This window comes from Culex pipiens, chromosome 3 (genome assembly GCF_016801865.2).
Source record: "Culex pipiens pallens isolate TS chromosome 3, TS_CPP_V2, whole genome shotgun sequence".
Lineage (NCBI taxonomy): Eukaryota > Metazoa > Arthropoda > Insecta > Diptera > Culicidae > Culex > Culex pipiens.
This window is the reverse complement of record NC_068939.1, coordinates 61215011-61235272: the sequence shown is the minus strand read 5'-3', so window position 1 is coordinate 61235272 and position 20262 is coordinate 61215011. Positions and strand designations below refer to the sequence as shown.

The following is a 20262-nucleotide window of genomic DNA, read 5'->3' as shown; positions in this document are numbered from 1 at the left end:
TTTTTTCATTTAAATGTTGAAACCGTGGCCTGTAATTTTTTTACACTTTAATTTGTTTTCCAAATTTAAAATTTCCTTGATTAACCTTACCTTAATATCGATTAAAATCCAAACGTTTTTGGTTCTGAATGGAAAATGGAAAAAACTTGGAAATTTTAAAAACATATTAAAACTTTATACAGTAAAATTCAAATCAAAATTTTGATTTAGGTTATCACATACATGTTTAAATGATTTGTATCTTCCAACATTTCGTATACACTTTGTGGTAAAACATGAAGTCTTATCAAACTAGATTTCTCATTAAAAATAGTTGGAACATTTAACCGCTGACAACTTATCTTAACCTTGATTCAAAAAGTTAAATACCTATCAAAATTTACCAAATGAAAAAGGAACCTGATAAGAAAAAATAAACGAATTCCTGGATAAGTGTAAATTCTTTGAAAGAATAAAAACTGTAATCATAAACGCTTTTCTTTGATAAACAGTTAAAATTGAGAATAAAATTTAAAAATTAGTTATTTTTAACATTTTGGGGCATGGCTTTTTCGTTTCCAGTTGAAACCAAGTACCAAAGCTTTCTGTTTGGCAATTTTTAATAATGAACATTAAAGCGGTCTACGCACTTCGGAAGGAACCGGTCAAGAAAAAAATCAAATGGACAGCAGTGGCAGCGAAAGCATGCCAGAGAGGGTGAAGAAAAGCCCCAAGAAAACGCTCCCTCTCCTTTGTTCTGCTGTTCGTAAAGCTGTTTCTTGACCCCTTTCCTTCCGATCTCCATACTAGCCTTAACATTGTATTGTTAAGCTCTTAGATATTTAATAAAGACTGATTGTTTTGGTTTTCTCTATGAACCAACGTAATGAGTGCATAAATTTTTGGTGTATTTTTTAGTCAATAGTTTGATTTTTTTTTTGAATTTATTTAGAAATTTTGTTTATTTTCAATTGTTGATATTGAGTTTTTTATAAAGAGTTTTTGGGTTGAAATCATTCTTTATATAAGAATTGCCTATTATTTGTGATTCTGGAAAAGTCGGGAATTTGAAAATGGATTTAAGTGGTAACCCTGAAATGTAAAATGCTGAAACAGAATTGCTAAATTCTAATAAAAACACTAATTGAATTGAATAATACATATCGACAGATTAACGAGAAATTAGAAACGAATGGTCACCCTGAAAAAAAAATACCCAATGACGACACCAACCGCCGTCGATTCATGTCGACATGATTGATATCTCGTTTGTATTCTGCAGATGAGCTAGAATCAGAAACCAACAAAAAAAATCGCACTCGAGTCAATTAAATCCGAAAACCGGTTCCTCATCTTGGCCCCAATCAGGTTTCACGAGTTTAAGCGCGTGTGGCGCATGTGTGAGACAGAAGTTAAGCAGCTCACAGAACGTGGTTCTTCATGTCGCGTCCTTCCCGCTATCACTGGTCATAAATCATCTTTTACGGCTGGGCCTGCTCCCACGCAAAGGTGCAGCAAGAGGAAAGACAATCGCTCGCGCTATTAGCGATAAACAATTTTTCTCTTTTTTTTTTTGCGAAGGAAGGATAAAATTAGCTCTCGACGTCTCTCTTCTTGGTCACTTTTGACGTTGAAACATCTAATCAATAGACGCGAGAAAAGAGTTGAAGGGTGATTCTTCACCGTGCACCACTGATAACGAGAGAGGAAATTATCGACAGTAGCCAGCAATAAGAGATAAAACGCGAACCTTCCCCCAACATGATAAGACTCTACCTCCTCCTGGATTTGGAGGAGGGAAGGCTCGCCAACCGTGAACCGGAAGTGGCCACCAATCTCCCACTACTCACTCTCGAGTGTTATCTCCTTGATGGTATTTTTAGAGATGATATTCCCGATGGCCAGCGTGACCTTCCGCACCTCGGGATCGGTTTGGGTGAAAAAATCGGCGATTCCATTGCGCTCGTGATCTGCCAAAATGACCATGCTGACTTGCTGTAACTTCCAGGCCTGCCCACAAATAAAAAACTTAACAAACAAACAAAAACAACGCAAACACTAAACTACAGAGGCACTCCGCGCAGAGCCTTTAATCAACGAAAATAAAACTTTAACAAACTGGCGAACGGGACGGGGAAAAATAGAAACACTCCCGTTCCCGTGAGGAATACTGATTTGTTGTGATTAGCGCATCGCGATTTGACAGTTTGCCTCGCCTCCTTTTTCTGATGTGTTTTTTTTACCTTTTTCGGGGTCACGTTGCCGGCTGTTGGTAGCGCCAGTGTGGGAGGGATTTTGGGACGGTGGTAGCGCGACAGGGTGACCAAGTCCTGTCGGCTATTTGGCGGACATGTTCGGTTTAGAAATCATTTAAATCTTGATTCAGAATGCATAAACCCAAAAATGGTTTCTTTGTGTTGTTTAGAGTTCTTTTTGAATAGGTCCTGTAAACATATGAAACACAATAGGTTATAGGTCCTTTTAAAAAAACTCTAGATATCGTTATTAATTTTTCATGTCAATTTACACTTAACCCCCGGTGGTTGGTCACTTTTTCGTTTGATGGGCTATCTACAATCACTTAGCTTAGAACATCTAAGTAAAGTAGTTACTTAGGAAAGTACGCAACTTACGGCCGTCATCCACAATCAACTTAGAAATTTTGCTGGGCTGATATACGTTGCTATGCAGTTGTTTGTTTACCTTTGATATTGAAACGTCAACTTACCGTAGATTTTGAAATTTTTCAAACCATACGTCAGTTTCTAATTTGATTACTTTTCCATTGTAGAAGCTCGGCTTCATTTCCATTGATTCAAATTCCTAAGCTAAGTGAAATTTTCTAAGCTAAGTGATTGTAGATAGGCCATGTCACTTTTTACACAGGACTCACACTCACTGTCAAACCAAACGTTTGGTAGTAAGTGTGAGCTCTGTATTCTAGATTAAATTTTCAAAACAACCTATCCCTCATGGATTTCCTATGCAGATAGGGCCTTTTGAAAATTTAATCGAGTATTAAAGGTGTCAAACCAAAAAAGTGACCCCGTTCGTTTGACAATAATTGGTGGACCTGGAAAGAATATATTTAAAAATGGAAAAAATAAAAAAAAATCCGAAAAACTAAAATTCTGTAATATTAAAAATCTAAAACTCTAAAGTTCTGGAGTTTTGAAATTCTGGAAATTAATTTTGGTATTTACAAATACTATAAATTGATATCAGGCTTGGCCGAATAGCTACGCAGTCCGCTTTATAAGTGGATGATCATGGGTTCGATTCCCATCTGCTCCAACCTTCCATCGGATGGGGAAGTAAAACTTCGGTACCGGCCTTAATCGTTGTTGGGCCGTTAAATCATTCCAGGTGTGGGAGTCGTCTCCCTGCTATAGAGACAAACAACACACCAAACCATGCCTGTTCCTGTGGAATCGCTGGCGGCGGTTGGACTCGCAATCCAAAGGTCGTAGGTTCGAACCCTGGGGTGGAAGGTTCCTTGGAGTAGAAAGAGGTTTGGGTGCTCTCCCCTTTCAAGCCTTCGGACTCCTAGGTTCGAGCAGAAACTTGCAATGGTTTGAAATAATTCAATTCTCAGGGTCAATCTATTTTAGGAAGAAACTGCTATTTAAGACATTAAAATTCCTAATAAATATTGAATGCATTTGACACAGATATTTGAGATATCTTTTATGAATCAATAGATTTTTATTAATTTTTGTTTATCAAACAAGAGGTAACATCTAAATTAAAACAACAACAATGTTAATGAATAACTGATAATATAAAAATAGAGCCTAATTTTGACGATTATAACCAGCGTAAAGTTATGATTCTGTGGCACTTTGTCACTTTGATTGAATATTTGAAAAAAAATTCAACTTGAGTTTGGCAATGGTTTTTTGTGGTTAATATTTTTAATTGTTCAACTAAATTCAGTCATTTTCAATATTTTCTACATATGAACTTTTTTGTGAGTATGGGTATGAGTATAGCTAAAACTTGATTTTCAGTTATCGGAAAACTTATGTATCGAATATATTCCAATCGTTGTTCGTTTTGAATGAAAAAATGGAAAACAAGTTTTTTCGTTTTGAAAACGTTTTCAAAAAATATTGAAATAAACAAAAAATAAATCCAAGAAATTTTATTTTGGTCTTTGTAAATATGTTTAAAGAATTTGTCTTTCAAACATTTCGCATAAAATAATTGGTAAAACATAGAAACATATCAAGCTGAATTTTTCATTAAAAAAAATAAACAGTTAATAACTGAAAACTAGATAAATCAAAATTGATTAAAAATATTTATATAAAAAATTACAAAATTGATAAAGGAACTTTGTAAAAACATGTTTTCAAACGAATTCCTAGATATTTTTCTATTTTTTTTGAAAGAGTCATAAAGTATTTTTCTGGGAATTTATTGTTAGGTTTCTGATTGTACGAAAATTGTCAACAATTTGATTTGTCAAAATTAATTTTGATTTTTTTCGGTACAGTTGTATATGATATTGACTTATATATTTATTTTTGAAATTTTGCAGTTTTTCAAATTATAATTTGTTTGAATTTTTCAATTTAACCATTGTAATTTGATGTTTTATGTTCTGTTTTTTTAAATTTTGAAAAGTCGATTTTTTAAGCATTTGCTTTTTTTGAATTTTTGATTTTGTGAATTTGTAAAGTACCTAGTAAATCGGTAAATTTTTAAATTTTTGATTATTTACAGTTTCGAAGCTTTGAACATGCATATTTGCATTTGTATCCCTGATTTAATCTTTTTTTAAATTTTTCAATTGTATAATATTTGTTTTTTTTTAATATAACAATTTTAATTTAATTTCTGAATTTCTAAATTTCTGTGTTTCCAAATTTTTTAATTTGTTAATTACGTTTTTATCTATTTTTGTTTTTTTTTTGAATTTTACTGCTCTTAGCTCTAATGTTTTGGTAATGATTTTATCAAATTCATGTTCCTGAACCAATTTCACAGTTGAAACGTGCTTATAAATTTTTATTTTCATCCATTTCATTTACCGGCCCCCATTCGGTGGCTCCCGTCCGTAACCGGCGTCATCAACGTCATTGTTTTGTTTTCATCCTTCCCTCGATGGAGTTTCGTTCGAGCCGTATTTTTTTTTCGTTCCCGTACTTTTATGCAACAATCTCTTTTACAGAAGTTCTCCAGAAATGCACTTTTTCAATGGCAAAACGATTTTTTTGCCTTGCAAATACAGAGCTTTCTAAGCCCGATCTCACACACACTAGCACACCATTTGTTTTGCTGGCTGGTACAAATTTTAACCTCACTTTTTTCGTGTACGTACACGCAATACATGCGCACGTAGATAACTCTATTGTATAAGAGAAAAATTTCAATAGATTTTTTTTATTTCACCCCAGATTTCACTACATTAATTTTCACCTTAAAGGCTGATACGCAGATGGGAAGGAACGCAAAACTCCATACAAAAAAACACCCAAGAAACGGTCAAGGAAAGGGTCACGAAAAGATTTTTCTTAAGTGGTACGCAGCTGAAAAGTAACAGAAACGGAAAGATTGCGTTTGACGTTTCTTCGCGCGGTGCTTGTTTATAATATGTTTTGATGAAAAAATCAAAGAATTGTAATTTTTCTTTTTGAATGCGACTGATAATTACAAACGTTTTAATAATTTTGTATTGGAGATAATAATATTTAAAATTCCCGCCGAATCTCAAAAAGCAGAATATTGAAACTAAAAGGAAAGATTTAGTTTCGGTCGAAATGGAGTAAAAAAAAGAAGTTGTCTTTATAGATGTCGGCCATCGTGTCACCAACAATTTATTGCTAGTACCAATCATACAAATATATATGTTCTTACTGAAAATACAATAATAATCGGAAATTTTGAAATCCAACCAAACAACAAATTCAAAAATGTGAAGAAAAAAACAAACATTTCAGAAATTTAAAATAACATTTTAAATATATAATAATAATAAAGAAAATTTCAACAAAAATCTGAAATATGGAAAATCAAAATTAAAAATATGCAGAATTGAATAATAATTTTAATTTTTAACGTTTTTATGAATTCCATAGATCAAAAATGTTAAAATTCGAAACGAATGTACAAGCCGAAATTCCAAAAGTTTTAAAAATCGGAAATATAGAAATTCGTAAAGACAAATTTACGAAAACCTCGAAATTATAACAATCAATAACTCTATTTCTTCCAAAATTAAAAAATGTAGAATGACCGGGACCGTGGTGTAGCGGTAAGCGTGATTGCCTCTCACCCAGTCGGCCTAGGTTCGATCCCAGACGGATCCCGGTGGCATTTTTCGAGACGAGATTTGTCCGATCACGCCTTCCGTCGGACGGGAAGTAAATGTTGGCCCCGGACTAACCTAAAAAGGTTAGGTCGTTAGCTCAGTCCAGGTGTAGGAGTCGTCTCCCTAGGTCCTGCCTCGGTGGAGTCGCTGGTAGGCAGTTGGACTAACAATCCAAAGGTCGTCAGTTCGAATCCCGGGGTGGATGGAAGCTAAGGTGTAAGAAGAGGTTTGCAATTGCCTCAACAATCAAGCCTTCGGACACCTAGTTTCGAGTAGGAATCTCGCAATCGAGAACGCCAAGGCAATGCTGTAGAGCGAATAATTTGATTTGATTTGAGAATGAAAATTTAAGAATAAAGAAATATAAAAAAATTACGGAATTCAAAAAATGTAAAAATTTAGGAATAAAAAAAATTTAAAATTTAAGAATTAAAAAAAAATAAAATTTAAGAATTTAGGAATTAAGGAATTTAGGAATTTAGGAATTTAGGAATTTTGGAATTTAGGAATTTAGGAATTTAGGAATTTAGGAATTTAGGAATTTAGGAATTTAAGAATTTAAGAATTTAAGAATTTAAGAATTTAAGAATTTAAGAATTTAAGAATTTAAGAATTTAAGAATTTAAGAATTTAAGAATTTAAGAATTTAAGAATTTAAGAATTTAAGAATTTAAGAATTTAAGAATTTACGAATTTAAGAATTTAAGAATTTAAGAATTTAAGAATTTAAGAATTTAAGAATTTAAGAATTTAAGAATTTAAGAATTTAAGAATTTAAGAATTTAAGAATTTAAGAATTTAAGAATTTAAGAATTTAAGAATTTAAGAATTTAAGAATTTAAGAATTTAAGAATTTAAGAATTTAAGAATTTAAGAATTTAAGAATTTAAGAATTTAAGAATTTAAGAATTTAAGAATTTAAGAATTTAAGAATTTAAGAATTTAAGAATTTAAGAATTTAAGAATTTAAGAATTTAAGAATTTAAGAATTTAAGAATTTAAGAATTTAAGAATTTAAGAATTTAAGAATTTAAGAATTTAAGAATTTAAGAATTTAAGAATTTAAGAATTTAAGAATTTAAGAATTTAAGAATTTAAGAATTTAAGAATTTAAGAATTTAAGAATTTAAGAATTTAAGAATTTAAGAATTTAAGAATTTAAGAATTTAAGAATTTAAGAAATTTAAGAATTTAAGAATTTAAGAATTTAAGAATTTAAGAATTTAAGAATTTAAGAATTTACGAATTTACGAATTTAAGAATTTAAGAATTTAAGAATTTAAGAATTTAAGAATTTAAGAATTTAAGAATTTAAGAATTTAAGAATTTAAGAATTTAAGAATTTAAGAATTTGAGAATTTAAGAATTTAAGAATTTAAGAATTTAAGAATTTAAGAATTTAAGAATTTAAGAATTTAAGAATTTAAGAATTTAAGAATTTAAGAATTTAAGAATTTAAGAATTTAAGAATTTAAGAATTTAAGAATTTAAGAATTTAAGAATTTAAGAATTTAAGAATTTAAGAATTTAAGAATTTAAGAATTTAAGAATTTAAGAATTTAAGAATTTAAGAATTTAAGAATTTAAGAATTTAAGAATTTAAGAATTTAAGAATTTAAGAATTTAAGAATTTAAGAATTTAAGAATTTAAGAATTTAAGAATTTAAGAATTTAAGAATTTAAGAATTTAAGAATTTAAGAATTTAAGAATTTAAGAATTTAAGAATTTAAGAATTTAAGAATTTAAGAATTTAAGAATTTAAGAATTTAAGAATTTAAGAATTTAAGAATTTAAGAATTTAAGAATTTAAGAATTTAAGAATTTAAGAATTTAAGAATTTAAGAATTTAAGAATTTAAGAATTTAAGAATTTAAGAATTTAAGAATTTAAGAATTTAAGAATTTAAGAATTTAAGAATTTAAGAATTTAAGAATTTAAGAATTTAAGAATTTAAGAATTTAAGAATTTAAGAATTTAAGAATTTAAGAATTTAAGAATTTAAGAATTTAAGAATTTAAGAATTTAAGAATTTAAGAATTTAAGAATTTAAGAATTTAAGAATTTAAGAATTTAAGAATTTAAGAATTTAAGAATTTAAGAATTTAAGAATTTAAGAATTTAAGAATTTAAGAATTTAAGAATTTAAGAATTTAAGAATTTAAGAATTTAAGAATTTAAGAATTTAAGAATTTAAGAATTTAAGAATTTAAGAATTTAAGAATTTAAGAATTTAAGAATTTAAGAATTTAAGAATTTAAGAATTTAAGAATTTAAGAATTTAAGAATTTAAGAATTTAAGAATTTAAGAATTTAAGAATTTAAGAATTTAAGAATTTAAGAATTTAAGAATTTAAGAATTTAAGAATTTAAGAATTTAAGAATTTAAGAATTTAAGAATTTAAGAATTTAAGAATTTAAGAATTTAAGAATTTAAGAATTTAAGGATTTAAGAATTTAAGAATTTAAGAATTTAAGAATTTAAGAATTTAAGAATTTAAGAATTTAAGAATTTAAGAATTTAAGAATTTAAGAATTTAAGAATTTAACAATTCAAGAATTTAAGAATTTAAGAATTTAAGAATTTACGAATTTACGAATTTAAGAATTTAAGAATTTAAGGATTTAAGAATTTAAGAATTTAAGAATTTAAGAATTTAAGAATTTAAGAATTTAAGAATTTAAGAATTTAAGAATTTAAGAATTTAAGAATTTAAGAATTTAAGAATTTAAGAATTTAAGAATTTAAGAATTTAAGAATTTAAGAATTTAAGAATTTAAGAATTTAAGAATTTAAGAATTTAAGAATTTAAGAATTTAAGAATTTAAGAATTTAAGAATTTCAGAATTTAAGAATTTAAGAATTTAAGAATTTAAGAATTTAAGAATCACCTCCGTGTACGCACGAGTGCAAGCAGCAGTCAAGTGCTCAGTGCTCCATCGTTTTTTCGAAATTTTTCGCCGTAATTTACCGTGATTAGCCGCGAGTTTGCTCCACCAGCATGCCAAGGGCCGGCCGTGGCCGTGGCAGTTCGAGTGCGGCCTCGAAAAACCCGCGAAGTTCGTCTACCGGCCGTGTGCAAAAAGGTAAACAAACCAACGCCGCGTCGTCCGCCATCGCGCCTGGGAGTGTGTGCGCCAAAGGATTTGACCCGAAATTATTACACGCTAATTACCGCGTTAAGGATCGCAGCCCTATTAGGCTCCGTTCAGCTACTTCCGGCAATCTGTCGACCGATGGCGCTTCAACATCCGCCAACATTCCCACCAGTAACAAGTTCGCGAGACTGAGTGACGAGGAAAGCAGCTACAACAACACCGACGGTAGCACTACCGACGACGACGACGACGATGGTTGTGCACGGAAGAAAGTGATTTCGCCAAAAAAAGTAATTACTCCAAAGGAACGACGACCACCACCAATTTTTGTTTTGGACACGTTGGCGGACGATGTTGACGAGCAGCTGGAAGGCCTCGTGTACTGCCTCAAAATAGGTAAATCGTCAGTGCAAGTGTTCACATTTGACCGAAAGAACTTCGACCTGGTTGTGGAGAAATTGAAGCGTAAAAACTTCAATTTCTACACATTCGACCCCGTGCAGAAGACCGCTGTTAAGATCGTCTTGCAGGGGTACCAAGACCGCCCGACCTCCGTCCTCAAGGAGCACCTCTCGGGTGTCGGAATAACGCCGCGAGACATAAAAGTCCTCTCGCGGAAGACAACCGTCACAGGTACACACACACTGTACCTGTTGTACTTCGATCGCGGCACCGTCAAACTTCAAGACCTAAGGCGTTGGACGGTTTTTGGGTAAACTGGCGGTTTTACTCAAAAAATCCGACGGACGCAGCGCAATGTCACCGATTCCAGAAATTCGGCCACAGCTCGCGGAACTGCAACCTCCGGCCCCGCTGCGTGAAGTGCGGTGAGTCACACCTCTCGGAGGTGTGCGCACTGCCACGAAAGGCGGACTTGGGGGAAAACGCAGAACAAACCAAGCCGCGCGTAAAGTGCGCGAACTGCGGCGGTAACCATACCGGCAATTACCGCGGATGCGTCGCGCGGAAGTCCTACCTCGAGGAGCAGGAAAAGAGGAAGAAGAAAGCAGCAGCGTCCCACCCTTCTCAGCGAAGTGCGAGTGCAGCCGTTCCTGCAGCTGGCCAGCGAACGGTTCCAGCGGACAATTCAGCGTTCCCTCCTGGCTGGGGGCGATCGTTTGCCAGCGTGGTCGCTGCCGGTAGCGGCAATGCGGCCCAGCAAGAAGTCACCGGGGAAGATCTCTTTACCCTGCCGGAGTTCTTTGCTCTCGCGGGGGAGAATTTAAGAATTTAAGAATTTAAGAATTTAAGAATTTAAGAATTTAAGAATTTAAGAATTTACGATTTTAAGAATTTAAAAATTTAAGAATTTAAGAATTTAAGAATTTAAGAATTTAAGAATTTAAGAATTTAAGAATTTAAGAATTTAAGAATTTAAGAATTTAAGAATTTAAGAATTTAAGAATTTAAGAATTTTAGAATTTAAGAATTTAAGAATTTAAGAATTTAAGAATTTAAGAATTTAAGAATTTAAGAATTTAAGAATTTAAGAATTTAAGAATTTAAGGATTTAAAAATTTTATAATTCTAGAAAAAAAAATTAAACATTTGTACCAGCCGTATTTTATAACTTCAAAATTTCCTAACTTCCTAATTTCCTAGTTTCCGAATTTCCTTATTTCCTAATTTTCATACTTCCAAAATTCCTGATTTCTTAACTTCCTAACTTCCTAAACTCCTAATTTCCTAGTTTCCTAATTTCCTAATTTCCTGATTTCCTAATTTCCTAACTTCTTAATTTACTAACTCCCTAACTTCTTAATTTCCTAATTTCATAGTTTCCTGATATCCTAATTTCCCAATTTCCTAACTTCCACACTTCCTTATATTCTTATTCCTAACTTCCTAATTTCCAGATTTTCTAACTTCCTAATTTCCTAATTTCCTAACTTCCTAATTTCCTAACATATTATTTTCCTAATTTCACGATTTTCTAATTTCTGAATTTCCTATTTCCATTATTTCATAATTTCCTAATTTCCTAGCTTCCTAATTTCTTAACATATTAATTTCATAATTTCTTAACTTCCTAACTTCCTAAACTCCTAATTTCCTAGTTTCCTAATTTCCTCATTTCCTAATTTCCTAACTTCCTAACTTCCTAACATCCTAATTTCCTTACATATTAATTTTCTAATTTCTTAATTTCCTTGTTTCATAATTTCATAATTTTCTTATTTTCTTTATTTTACTAATTTGCTAATATCATAATTTCCAAATTTCCTAATTCCATTGTTTCCTAATTTCCTAATTTTTTAATTTTCATAATTACATAGTTTTTTAATTTCCTTATTTCATAATTACATATTTTTTTAATTTCAGTTTTTCTTGTTTTAGAATTTAAGAATTTCTAAATTTGCTTTTATTTATTGATTTCTTTATTTTGTTAATAATTGTTGTTAAAAGTTTTAGAATAAACATTTTTAATCTATTTAATTTAAAGTTTTGAATATGTTTAATCTTTTTATTTTTTCCTCGAAAGAACCTCAAGCGCGCACACCGTCAATCGCGCTCGTACCGAACTGTCAACTTTTCTTGGGGGGGGGGTCACGAAAAGAACACGCAACATTTCTTGACCGCGTTCCTTCCGATACAAATTCGATTGGTAACCATCAAACTGCCAAAACTGCTGCCGCTGCTGTCATCAGGCGGTTCGTGACAGTTGCACAACATCGTGACATTTCACATTGGAACAGAAAATTTTCATCACTTTGCCCAATCTCGCCGACGGTGCGCTGCGCTAACGTTCCCCGGAGAACCGAAAGATTGTGTAATAAATTGTATTATGAGTTGTGGCCGCTTCCAGCGTTAAAAAAAAAAACACCGAAACGAATGCATCGCAAGTAAAGTGAGCGCTAGCAAGTGACCGAAAATGGCTTACCGTTTGCTAACGACGGCCCGCAAGCTGGAATCGACGCTGACGGGGCTCGGCCGGCAGCATCGCACCACTGTCAACACGGCCGACTGCGATCAGGTTAGTTGCGAGTTTTGTTTTCGTGGTGAAGAACTTTTTTGAGGCTTTGTTTTTGTTTTTTGCAGTTGATCCGAAGTTTGAGCTATCTGCAGTCCAGCCGGAACAAGGTGTGGAACGATTTCCTGCACCGAATTCAGCTGTTCTGCGAGAAGCCTCCGAAGGGCTTTGAAAAGTACTACAAGGGTGGAAAGAAGCCACCGGCGGCGGCGGCTGAGGCTGCCGGGGAAGCTTCCGGGAAGAGTGCAAAGCCGGCAGAGGGAGCGGGACCGGCCAAGGAGTCGCCGTCGCAGCCGCCGAAGAATGACTGGAACCTGGGGATGTTTGGACCGCAGCCGGCACGTGGCAAGCAGGGTGGATCGAGCGGTGGAGGTGGCGGAGGAGGTTCCGGAAGGCCAATCGGAGGTGGCGAGGGTGGGGACAAGGAAAAGATGATAATTTTTGGGGCGCTGGCAGGAGTGGCGCTGATTTCGACGATTGCTTACTTTGAGATGGGATACAAGGAGATCGCCTGGAAGGAGTTTGTCAACAAGTAAGTCACGACGGCTGAGGTGATAATTTGGGGGGACGAATAAGTAATTAATTTGCTTCATTACAGTTATTTAGCTCGAGGAATCGTTGACAAGCTGGAGGTCGTAAACAAGAAATGGGTTCGCGTGAGGTTGACTCCCGGAAATGTGTCCGATTCCAACGTAAGCGATCTTGAATGAAAGCAACAGCATTTTTATGAAACACCAATCGATTCTTGCAGGGCACGCTCTGGTTCAACATCGGCAGCGTGGACTCGTTCGAGCGCAACCTGGAGAGCGCCCAGTCGGACATGAACATCGAGGCGGTCAACTTTGTGCCGGTTATTTACCGCAGCGAAATTGAAGCGTCCAGCTTGACGGGCCTGCTGCCGACGCTGCTGATCATCGGCTTTCTCATCTACATGATGCGACGCTCGTCGGAGATGATGGGCGGTGGGCGGGGTGGCCGCAAGGGTGGCGGTCTGTTTGGCGGGGTCATGCAGTCGACGGCGAAGCTGATCAACGCGAACGAAATCAACGTCGGATTCAAGTGAGTTTGGATTGTGGACTCTGCCGTGAACGTTTGATAACTTGGATTCTTTTTCATAGGGACGTTGCCGGCTGCGAGGAAGCCAAGATCGAAATCATGGAGTTTGTCAACTTCCTAAAGAACCCGCAGCAGTACATCGACCTGGGTGCCAAGATTCCCAAGGGAGCGATGTTGACGGGACCGCCTGGAACGGGTAAAACCATGCTGGCGAAGGCGACGGCCGGCGAGGCCAACGTGCCCTTCATCACCGTGTCCGGTTCGGAGTTCCTGGAAATGTTCGTCGGTGTGGGACCCTCGCGTGTTCGAGACATGTTCGCGATGGCCCGGAAGCAGGCGCCCTGCATCCTGTTCATCGACGAAATCGATGCCGTCGGTCGGAAGCGTGGCGGAAAGAGCTTCGGTGGACATTCCGAGCAGGAAAACACTCTCAACCAGTTGCTGGTCGAGATGGACGGGTTTAACACGACCACGAACGTCGTGGTTCTGGCAGCCACCAACCGGGTGGACATTCTGGACAAGGCTTTGCTGCGTCCCGGTCGTTTCGATCGACAAATCTTCGTGCCGGCTCCGGACATTAAGGGTCGCGCCAGTATTTTCAAAGTGCATTTGAATCCGTTGAAAACCTCACTAGACAAAAACGACTTGTCACGGAAGATGGCCGCGCTGACGCCGGGTTTCACCGGTGCCGACATCGCCAACGTGTGCAACGAGGCCGCCCTGATCGCGGCCCGTGACCTAAACGAATCCATCATCTTGAAGCACTTTGAACAGGCCATCGAGCGTGTCATCGCCGGCATGGAGAAGAAAACGAACGTCCTAGCCCCAGACGAGAAGCGAACCGTTGCCTACCACGAAGCGGGTCACGCCGTATCCGGGTGGTTCCTCGAGCACTCGGACCCCCTCCTCAAGGTCTCGATCATCCCCCGCGGCAAAGGTCTCGGCTACGCGCAGTACTTGCCCAAGGATCAATACCTTCTAACCACGGAGCAACTGTTTGACCGAATGTGCATGACCCTCGGCGGACGCGTCTCCGAAGAAATCTTCTTCGAACGCATCACCACCGGCGCCCAGGACGACCTGAAGAAAATCACCGACAGTGCGTACGCGCAAATCACCCGCTTCGGCATGAACAAGCGCGTTGGCCAGGTCAGCTTCGACGGATCCCAACCCGGCGATCCGATGTACGCCAAACCCTACTCCGAGCAAACCGCCCAGATTATCGACGAAGAGGTGCGACTGCTGATCGACAAGGCGTACGTCCGAACCAAGGAGCTCCTGATCAAGCACAAATCAGACGTCGAAAAGGTCGCCGAACGCCTCCTCAAAAACGAAATCCTCAGCCGAGACGACATGATCGAACTGCTCGGCAAGCGGCCCTTCCCGGAAAAGTCCACCTACGAAGAGTTCGTCGAGGGAACCGGTTCGTTCGAGGAGGACACCACGTTGCCCGAGGGTCTCACCAGCTGGAACAAGGAGAAGGCCACCCCGGAGGAAGGCGATTCGAGCAGCAGCAGTAAAAAACCACCAACGGAACCGGCGAAGGCGTAATGAAAAAACAGTAGTTCTTTAGACGCTTGTTGAGTGTGCGTTTGCCAGTGGAGTGAGTTCCAGCAAGTGGCGAATAAATAAACAATGTTACAAGTGTAACTTTGAGTTTGTTTTTTTCTTTGGATGACAAACATTCCACACTGCACACCATGCGGCTCCACCTAAAATAAAGCATGAGGCTTCTCCATCAAAACATGTCTGACCGGTAATTTCGATGGAGACGCAGGCTACCTTTTAACATGTGGAAGAGTTTTTGTTAAATTAGGTCACGATTGATTTATTTTGTTATCTTCCTATCATTGTTCGGTCTCAACAATGCAATTGAATTTTTTTTTTTGGCAAATTTTTTTCATTTTTACCTGGAAGCAGGAGACGATAAGGGATTGCACTCGCATTGCATTGCGCTGCAACGAAAGTTAAGCTGGCTGTCTGGTTTACTCGTATCAATTGAACTCGCTTGATATCGTCAGCTGATTGTTATCTGAGTGCACTGCCGCTCCAATCTAGTCCGTCCCATATGTATTTTTGTCGATTTTGAGATAAACCCGACAAAAGTCTTGTTATAACGTCTTCTTCAAGTCTATTTAATAAAAAAGTTATGTTTGCTCTAAAAATTCCAAAATAAAAATGACTATTGTGCTGTCCCATATGGGTCATTCCATCTCAACTGTGCACGAAAAAGTGCAAATTTGAAAATTACCCTCTCCGATCCTGCTCAAATTTGGCAGGGCTATTGATAGTATCAAAACATGCAAGAATCCCGAATTTCATCCAAATCGGACCACCCCCTCCATTTTTGTACCTCCCCAAAAAATCGACTTTTTGGCGATTTTTGACCAAACCTCCTAGTTCAAACGGCGATAGCTCAGGAACCACAAATCTTAGAAGGTTGGTCTTAGACTCAATTTTGAAGGAAATTGGACGTAGAATCCATTTCCGTGATCAAAATGTTAATTAATTTATTTTTTCTACCTGTATTGCGCAATTGAAAACTTTAAACGGCCGTATCTCAAAACACCCCAACTTATTTTTTTGATTTGACCTCACCATCGTGTTCCCCGGACAATTTTACATAAGAATCACTTAACGACAGAAATGAATATGTTTCGTTCCAGAGATATCGAATTTCAAAGTTTTGTGTTTTCGAGATTACCTACATCAGCTTCATTCGCCGCATCTGCTAGAAGCACACAGGCGGGCTGATCAATAACTGCTACCTGGTCATTTATTGAAATAATAATTCATCATAAATAATCTTTATCACATTGAGCAAAAATTTACTGTATAACTGTAGGAAACTGGAGTTCAATCGCGAATATTTATCTTCTCATAAAAAAATTAAGTGAATTTCTGTGCTAACCCACAGGACAGAGCAATTATGTTTTAAGGACACGACACACAGTAAATGGCAGAATTGGATTACGAGGGAGCGAGCAGTAAAATGCAATTAATCTTGAAAGTAACACTGAACAATAAGTGCACGATACATTATTAGTAAAAATATGAATTAAAATGAATAAAATTTGTTGATACGTTGTACTCTAGTGAAGGAGGACCACAAGGAGTAGGAAAAGGATTTCTGGAAGGTATAAAACTGAAAAATGTTAGAAAAATACAAAGTTTGATCTGCTGCGAAGCGGCTGATTCCCCAAATTTAGTTGCGATGATTTCGACACCGTCCGAACAACAATGTTTTTTTTTTTCTATCATTCTTGGATTCTTGGAACACAATATATATACGGCTGCTGTCCACACGTATAAGGATTTTTTAATTAAATAAACCTTGACCAAAATCATCTTTCAATCAAATGGAGCTGGCTCACAATATAAAAATCGATTTAATATGATCAAACTTTTAATCCATAAATCAGATTTTAAGGGGTTTTGCTAAATGGCACTATTTTGCTACCGCCTACCGGGGGTACTCTAAAACGGTTAGCAACACGTAAAAACGGTGCATTCAAAATAACCCAATAAATATTCCTTACACAAAAAAAGATTGATCAAGGTATTAGCTATTTGAAAAAATATTTGCGTAAAATAATAAAAATAAAAATAAAATAATCATCTCCCAGAACGCCAGGTAGCAGTTATTAATCAGCCCGCCTGTATACTTCCAGCAGATGCGGCGAATGAAGCTGATGTAGGTAATCTCAAAAACTCAAAACTTTAAAATTCGATATCTCTGGAACGAAACATATTCATTTCTGTCGATAAGTGATTCTTATGTAAAATTGGCCGGGGAATACGATGGTGAGGTCAAATAAAAAAAATAAGTTGGGGTGTTTTGAGATACGGCCGTTTAAAGTTTTCAATTGCGCAATACAGGTAGAAAAAATAGTTTAATCAAAATTTTGATCACGGAAATGGATTCTACGTCCAATTTCCTTCAAAATTGAGTCTAAGACCGACCTTCTATGATTTGTGGTTCATGAGCTATCGCCGTTTGAAAATAGGGGTTTTGCTCAAAAATCGCCAAAAAGTCGATTTTTCAGGAGGGTACAAAAATGGAGGGGGTGGTCCGATTTGGATGAAATTCGGGATTTTTGCATGTTTTGATAGTCGCAACAGCTCTGCCAAATTTGAGCAGAATCGGAGATGGTAATTTTCAAATGGTGTTCCGCTTCAGGTGGAATGACCCATATGCAAAATAAAAGCAAGTCAGTTCTTGTATAGAAATCTCACACAAATCGATAAAATAAATGTGTAATTGTTTAGATATTATACAGTCTACGTCTCTAAGAGCCAGTTGAACTTTAAAAAACTTAAATTTTTGAAATTTAATTATTATTTATGGATTTTGAAGCGTATTAGTCGACGCCTATTCTGGCTTTTCTCATGCAAGAGACAGCCACGGCAGAAAAGAAATTACATACCGTTGTAACTAATATTCAAAAAAAACAGTTCTGTTTCTTCTTAATTGAATAGTTTTGATCCCGGTTCTGGATGAGGTTCCACTCCCATCGCAGATTGTGGATTACTCAATTTCATATGCTGAGACGTGCATTGAAATATCTTACGCTTTGCTGCAAAAGAAATTGCTTGTCTCGTCGCCGGTTAAAGTTATATACCAAGGAATCTTACTAAAACTATTCGCCAATTAGATTAACCTGATTAACCTGAAACAAACAGACTTTTAGATCATTTGATAAAAAATATTTGAAAAACTACCAAAACAAACCAACAAATGACAGGTAAATTTGTGTTGTAAATGTTCAAGCCTACCTTGATACCATCACTGACTTGCCTTTATTTATGGATAAATAAAGTCAAGTCGGTCTCTTGCTGAAAATTTCACAAATTTACCTCCAAATTGTTAATTTTAAAAATCAAATTTATTGCAGTGGTATTTTTAAGACCCATATTGAAATAACTGTATAAAAAATTATATGGAAATTGTTTGTTTAGAATGGGAAAAATGGTGAAACTTTTTTCGGGCTTCTCACAGCGTTATCTCAGCACTCACTTTTTACATATGGGACGGACTAGATTGGAGCGGCAGTGCATTCCTTGTTTGTTTCTTATGTGTGTTCCAAATTTGAAACAGTTATTTTCACCTCAAATTAGGATTAATGAAACATTTATTATATTGAAAGTTGAATCACTGACGTCAGTCAGTGGTTGAATGCCCAACATCAGTTATTCTCGCTTACTTTTTCAAATGGTCTTATGTACACAGGAAACCCATGGCGAATTTAGGTCTGAGTAAAAAATTGATTTGATTTTATAAAAAAAAAAGATTTTATAAGATTTTATATACATGGACAAAAATGTTGCAACCGAGCTTTGATGTTTTTGATGTTTTTTTAAAAAGACAAGAAAATCACACAGTCTTTGCAGACTGAATACTAATATTAAACGGGACAAACATTGAAGAAACGCTCCAGAAGGACAAGGCGGGAATCGAACCCGCGCCCCATAGCAACTTAGGGATCGGCAGCCGAAGCTGCTAACCATCGCGCCAAGTGGCCCTTTTTAAGATTTTTTCAGCACGAATCGTACATTTGGATGAATACGACGAATGCTGAAAACATCAAACTTTGCAACGAGTTGCATACAACGTTTTTGAAAATCCGAATGTAATGGAATTTCAAGGTACATATCCATGTGTTTAGTCAATAATTGAATTATTCACCGATCAAATAAAAAAAAAATATTGAAAAGTATTATTTTTACCCTTGCATAAAAAAAATATTTTCGATTCTGCTTTTTTGTGAGAAAAGTAGGCTGTTTCGTCGTTCAAGAATGAGAGGAAAAGTAACAATTCAAATGCTGTATATTCTTATATGGTTTTTAAACAGTTTTATTGGATGCAACAATGTTTTATAAAAACTTTTATCAAAGCCAACAGGTTTTCATCTAGCGAAACCTTCAACATACTTTCTAGGTTTCTTCCAGACTTGATTAGGAATTCTACTTAGAAGTTTTAATTCAGTTTTTTAGTTACACTTCGAGATTTCCTGAAGAATACATGGCGAAGCTTGAATATCTTGACGAAGTCTGCAATAAACCTTTTTCGTCTTCATAAGGAATTTGACCAATCTTGTTGGATTTGAACTGTCACTTCAATTTATTCAGTTGTAGAACGAGAAACACAGTGCAAGGAGACGAATTGTTTTGATCCAGCTTTTAAGTGCAGTTACAAGTGATCTCTTAATGAAAAGTTTAAAAAAGTTTACTGAGAATAATAAAAAGAATAAATTGGTGGTTTTGGTTGTGTTTTTTTTCTACGAAATGATTACCGATTTACCGAATTGCCGATTTATTTCCAGAATTTTTTATTGCAGAAATGGCGCCTGTGCAGTTGTTGCTTATTATTATTTTTATGAAATTAATAGTAATTTTATTTGGCATCGATATCCTGTTAGTTACATAATTATGTTTTTTTCGCAATTTATAATATCGTAACATGGCGTTTTACACATTTTGTTTTGTAGAGTGTTTCTCGCAGACTTTTTAATGAAAACCTTCAAGACTTGATCAGAACAGTTTAAAGTGCTAATGGTTTTCAAAAAGAAATTGATAAAACTTTGAATTCTGCAAGTTTTCTTATACAAAACCATCCAGATTTTATGCCGTGTATTGCTACGCGCTGTCATTTGCAATTTGCTGGTGCTGTTTGAGTGAGCTAAGCTGAGTTTTTTTTTTAATTTCAGTTAAGATTTTTGTTTCACAGATAATTTAAACGTTTAAAAAGTAATATTATTTGTCCAGTGTATGTTGTACAGGTGGGGTCAAAGGTATAATCAACTACAAGATGAAAAGGTGAAAATAAGCTATTCTTCAGGACAG

The 20262-nt window shown here is 35.6% G+C and overlaps 2 protein-coding genes across 3 annotated transcripts in view; one reads left to right on the top strand and one right to left on the bottom strand.

Moving 5' to 3' along the window:
• LOC120414432 (uncharacterized) overlaps nt 1-20262 on the bottom strand; it is a 38595-nt gene that overhangs the window by 7571 nt on the left and 10762 nt on the right. The window contains exons 1-2 of one of the 2 annotated variants that reach the window (XM_052710280.1): nt 2047-2063; nt 1830-1989 (exon numbers count right to left, since the gene is read on the bottom strand). The exons of the other annotated variant lie outside the window; for it this stretch is intronic. Coding sequence (XP_052566240.1) covers nt 1830-1965 — 136 coding nt within the window. The 5' untranslated portion in view covers nt 1966-1989; nt 2047-2063. Of the gene's footprint in view, nt 1-1829; nt 1990-2046; nt 2064-20262 lie in introns of those variants that run through there. 2 annotated transcript variants of the gene reach the window in all.
• Nucleotides 12077-15069, top strand: LOC120414431 (AFG3-like protein 2). Its single transcript, XM_039575614.2, has 5 exons — nt 12077-12366; nt 12432-12895; nt 12962-13055; nt 13115-13422; nt 13482-15069. The coding sequence occupies exons 1-5, from the start codon at nt 12265-12267 to the stop codon at nt 14968-14970; spliced, it is 2457 nt and encodes an 818-aa protein (XP_039431548.1). The 5' UTR covers nt 12077-12264; the 3' UTR covers nt 14971-15069.

Coding starts and splice junctions, on each gene's coding strand:
- LOC120414431 (XM_039575614.2), top strand. CDS start 12,265: ATGGCTTACCGTTTGCTAACGACGGCCCGCAAGCTGGAATCGACGCTG. Junction 12,367..12,431: donor ACACGGCCGACTGCGATCAG/GTTAGTTGCGAG, acceptor TGTTTTTTGCAG/TTGATCCGAAGTTTGAGCTA. Junction 13,056..13,114: donor GAAATGTGTCCGATTCCAAC/GTAAGCGATCTT, acceptor CGATTCTTGCAG/GGCACGCTCTGGTTCAACAT.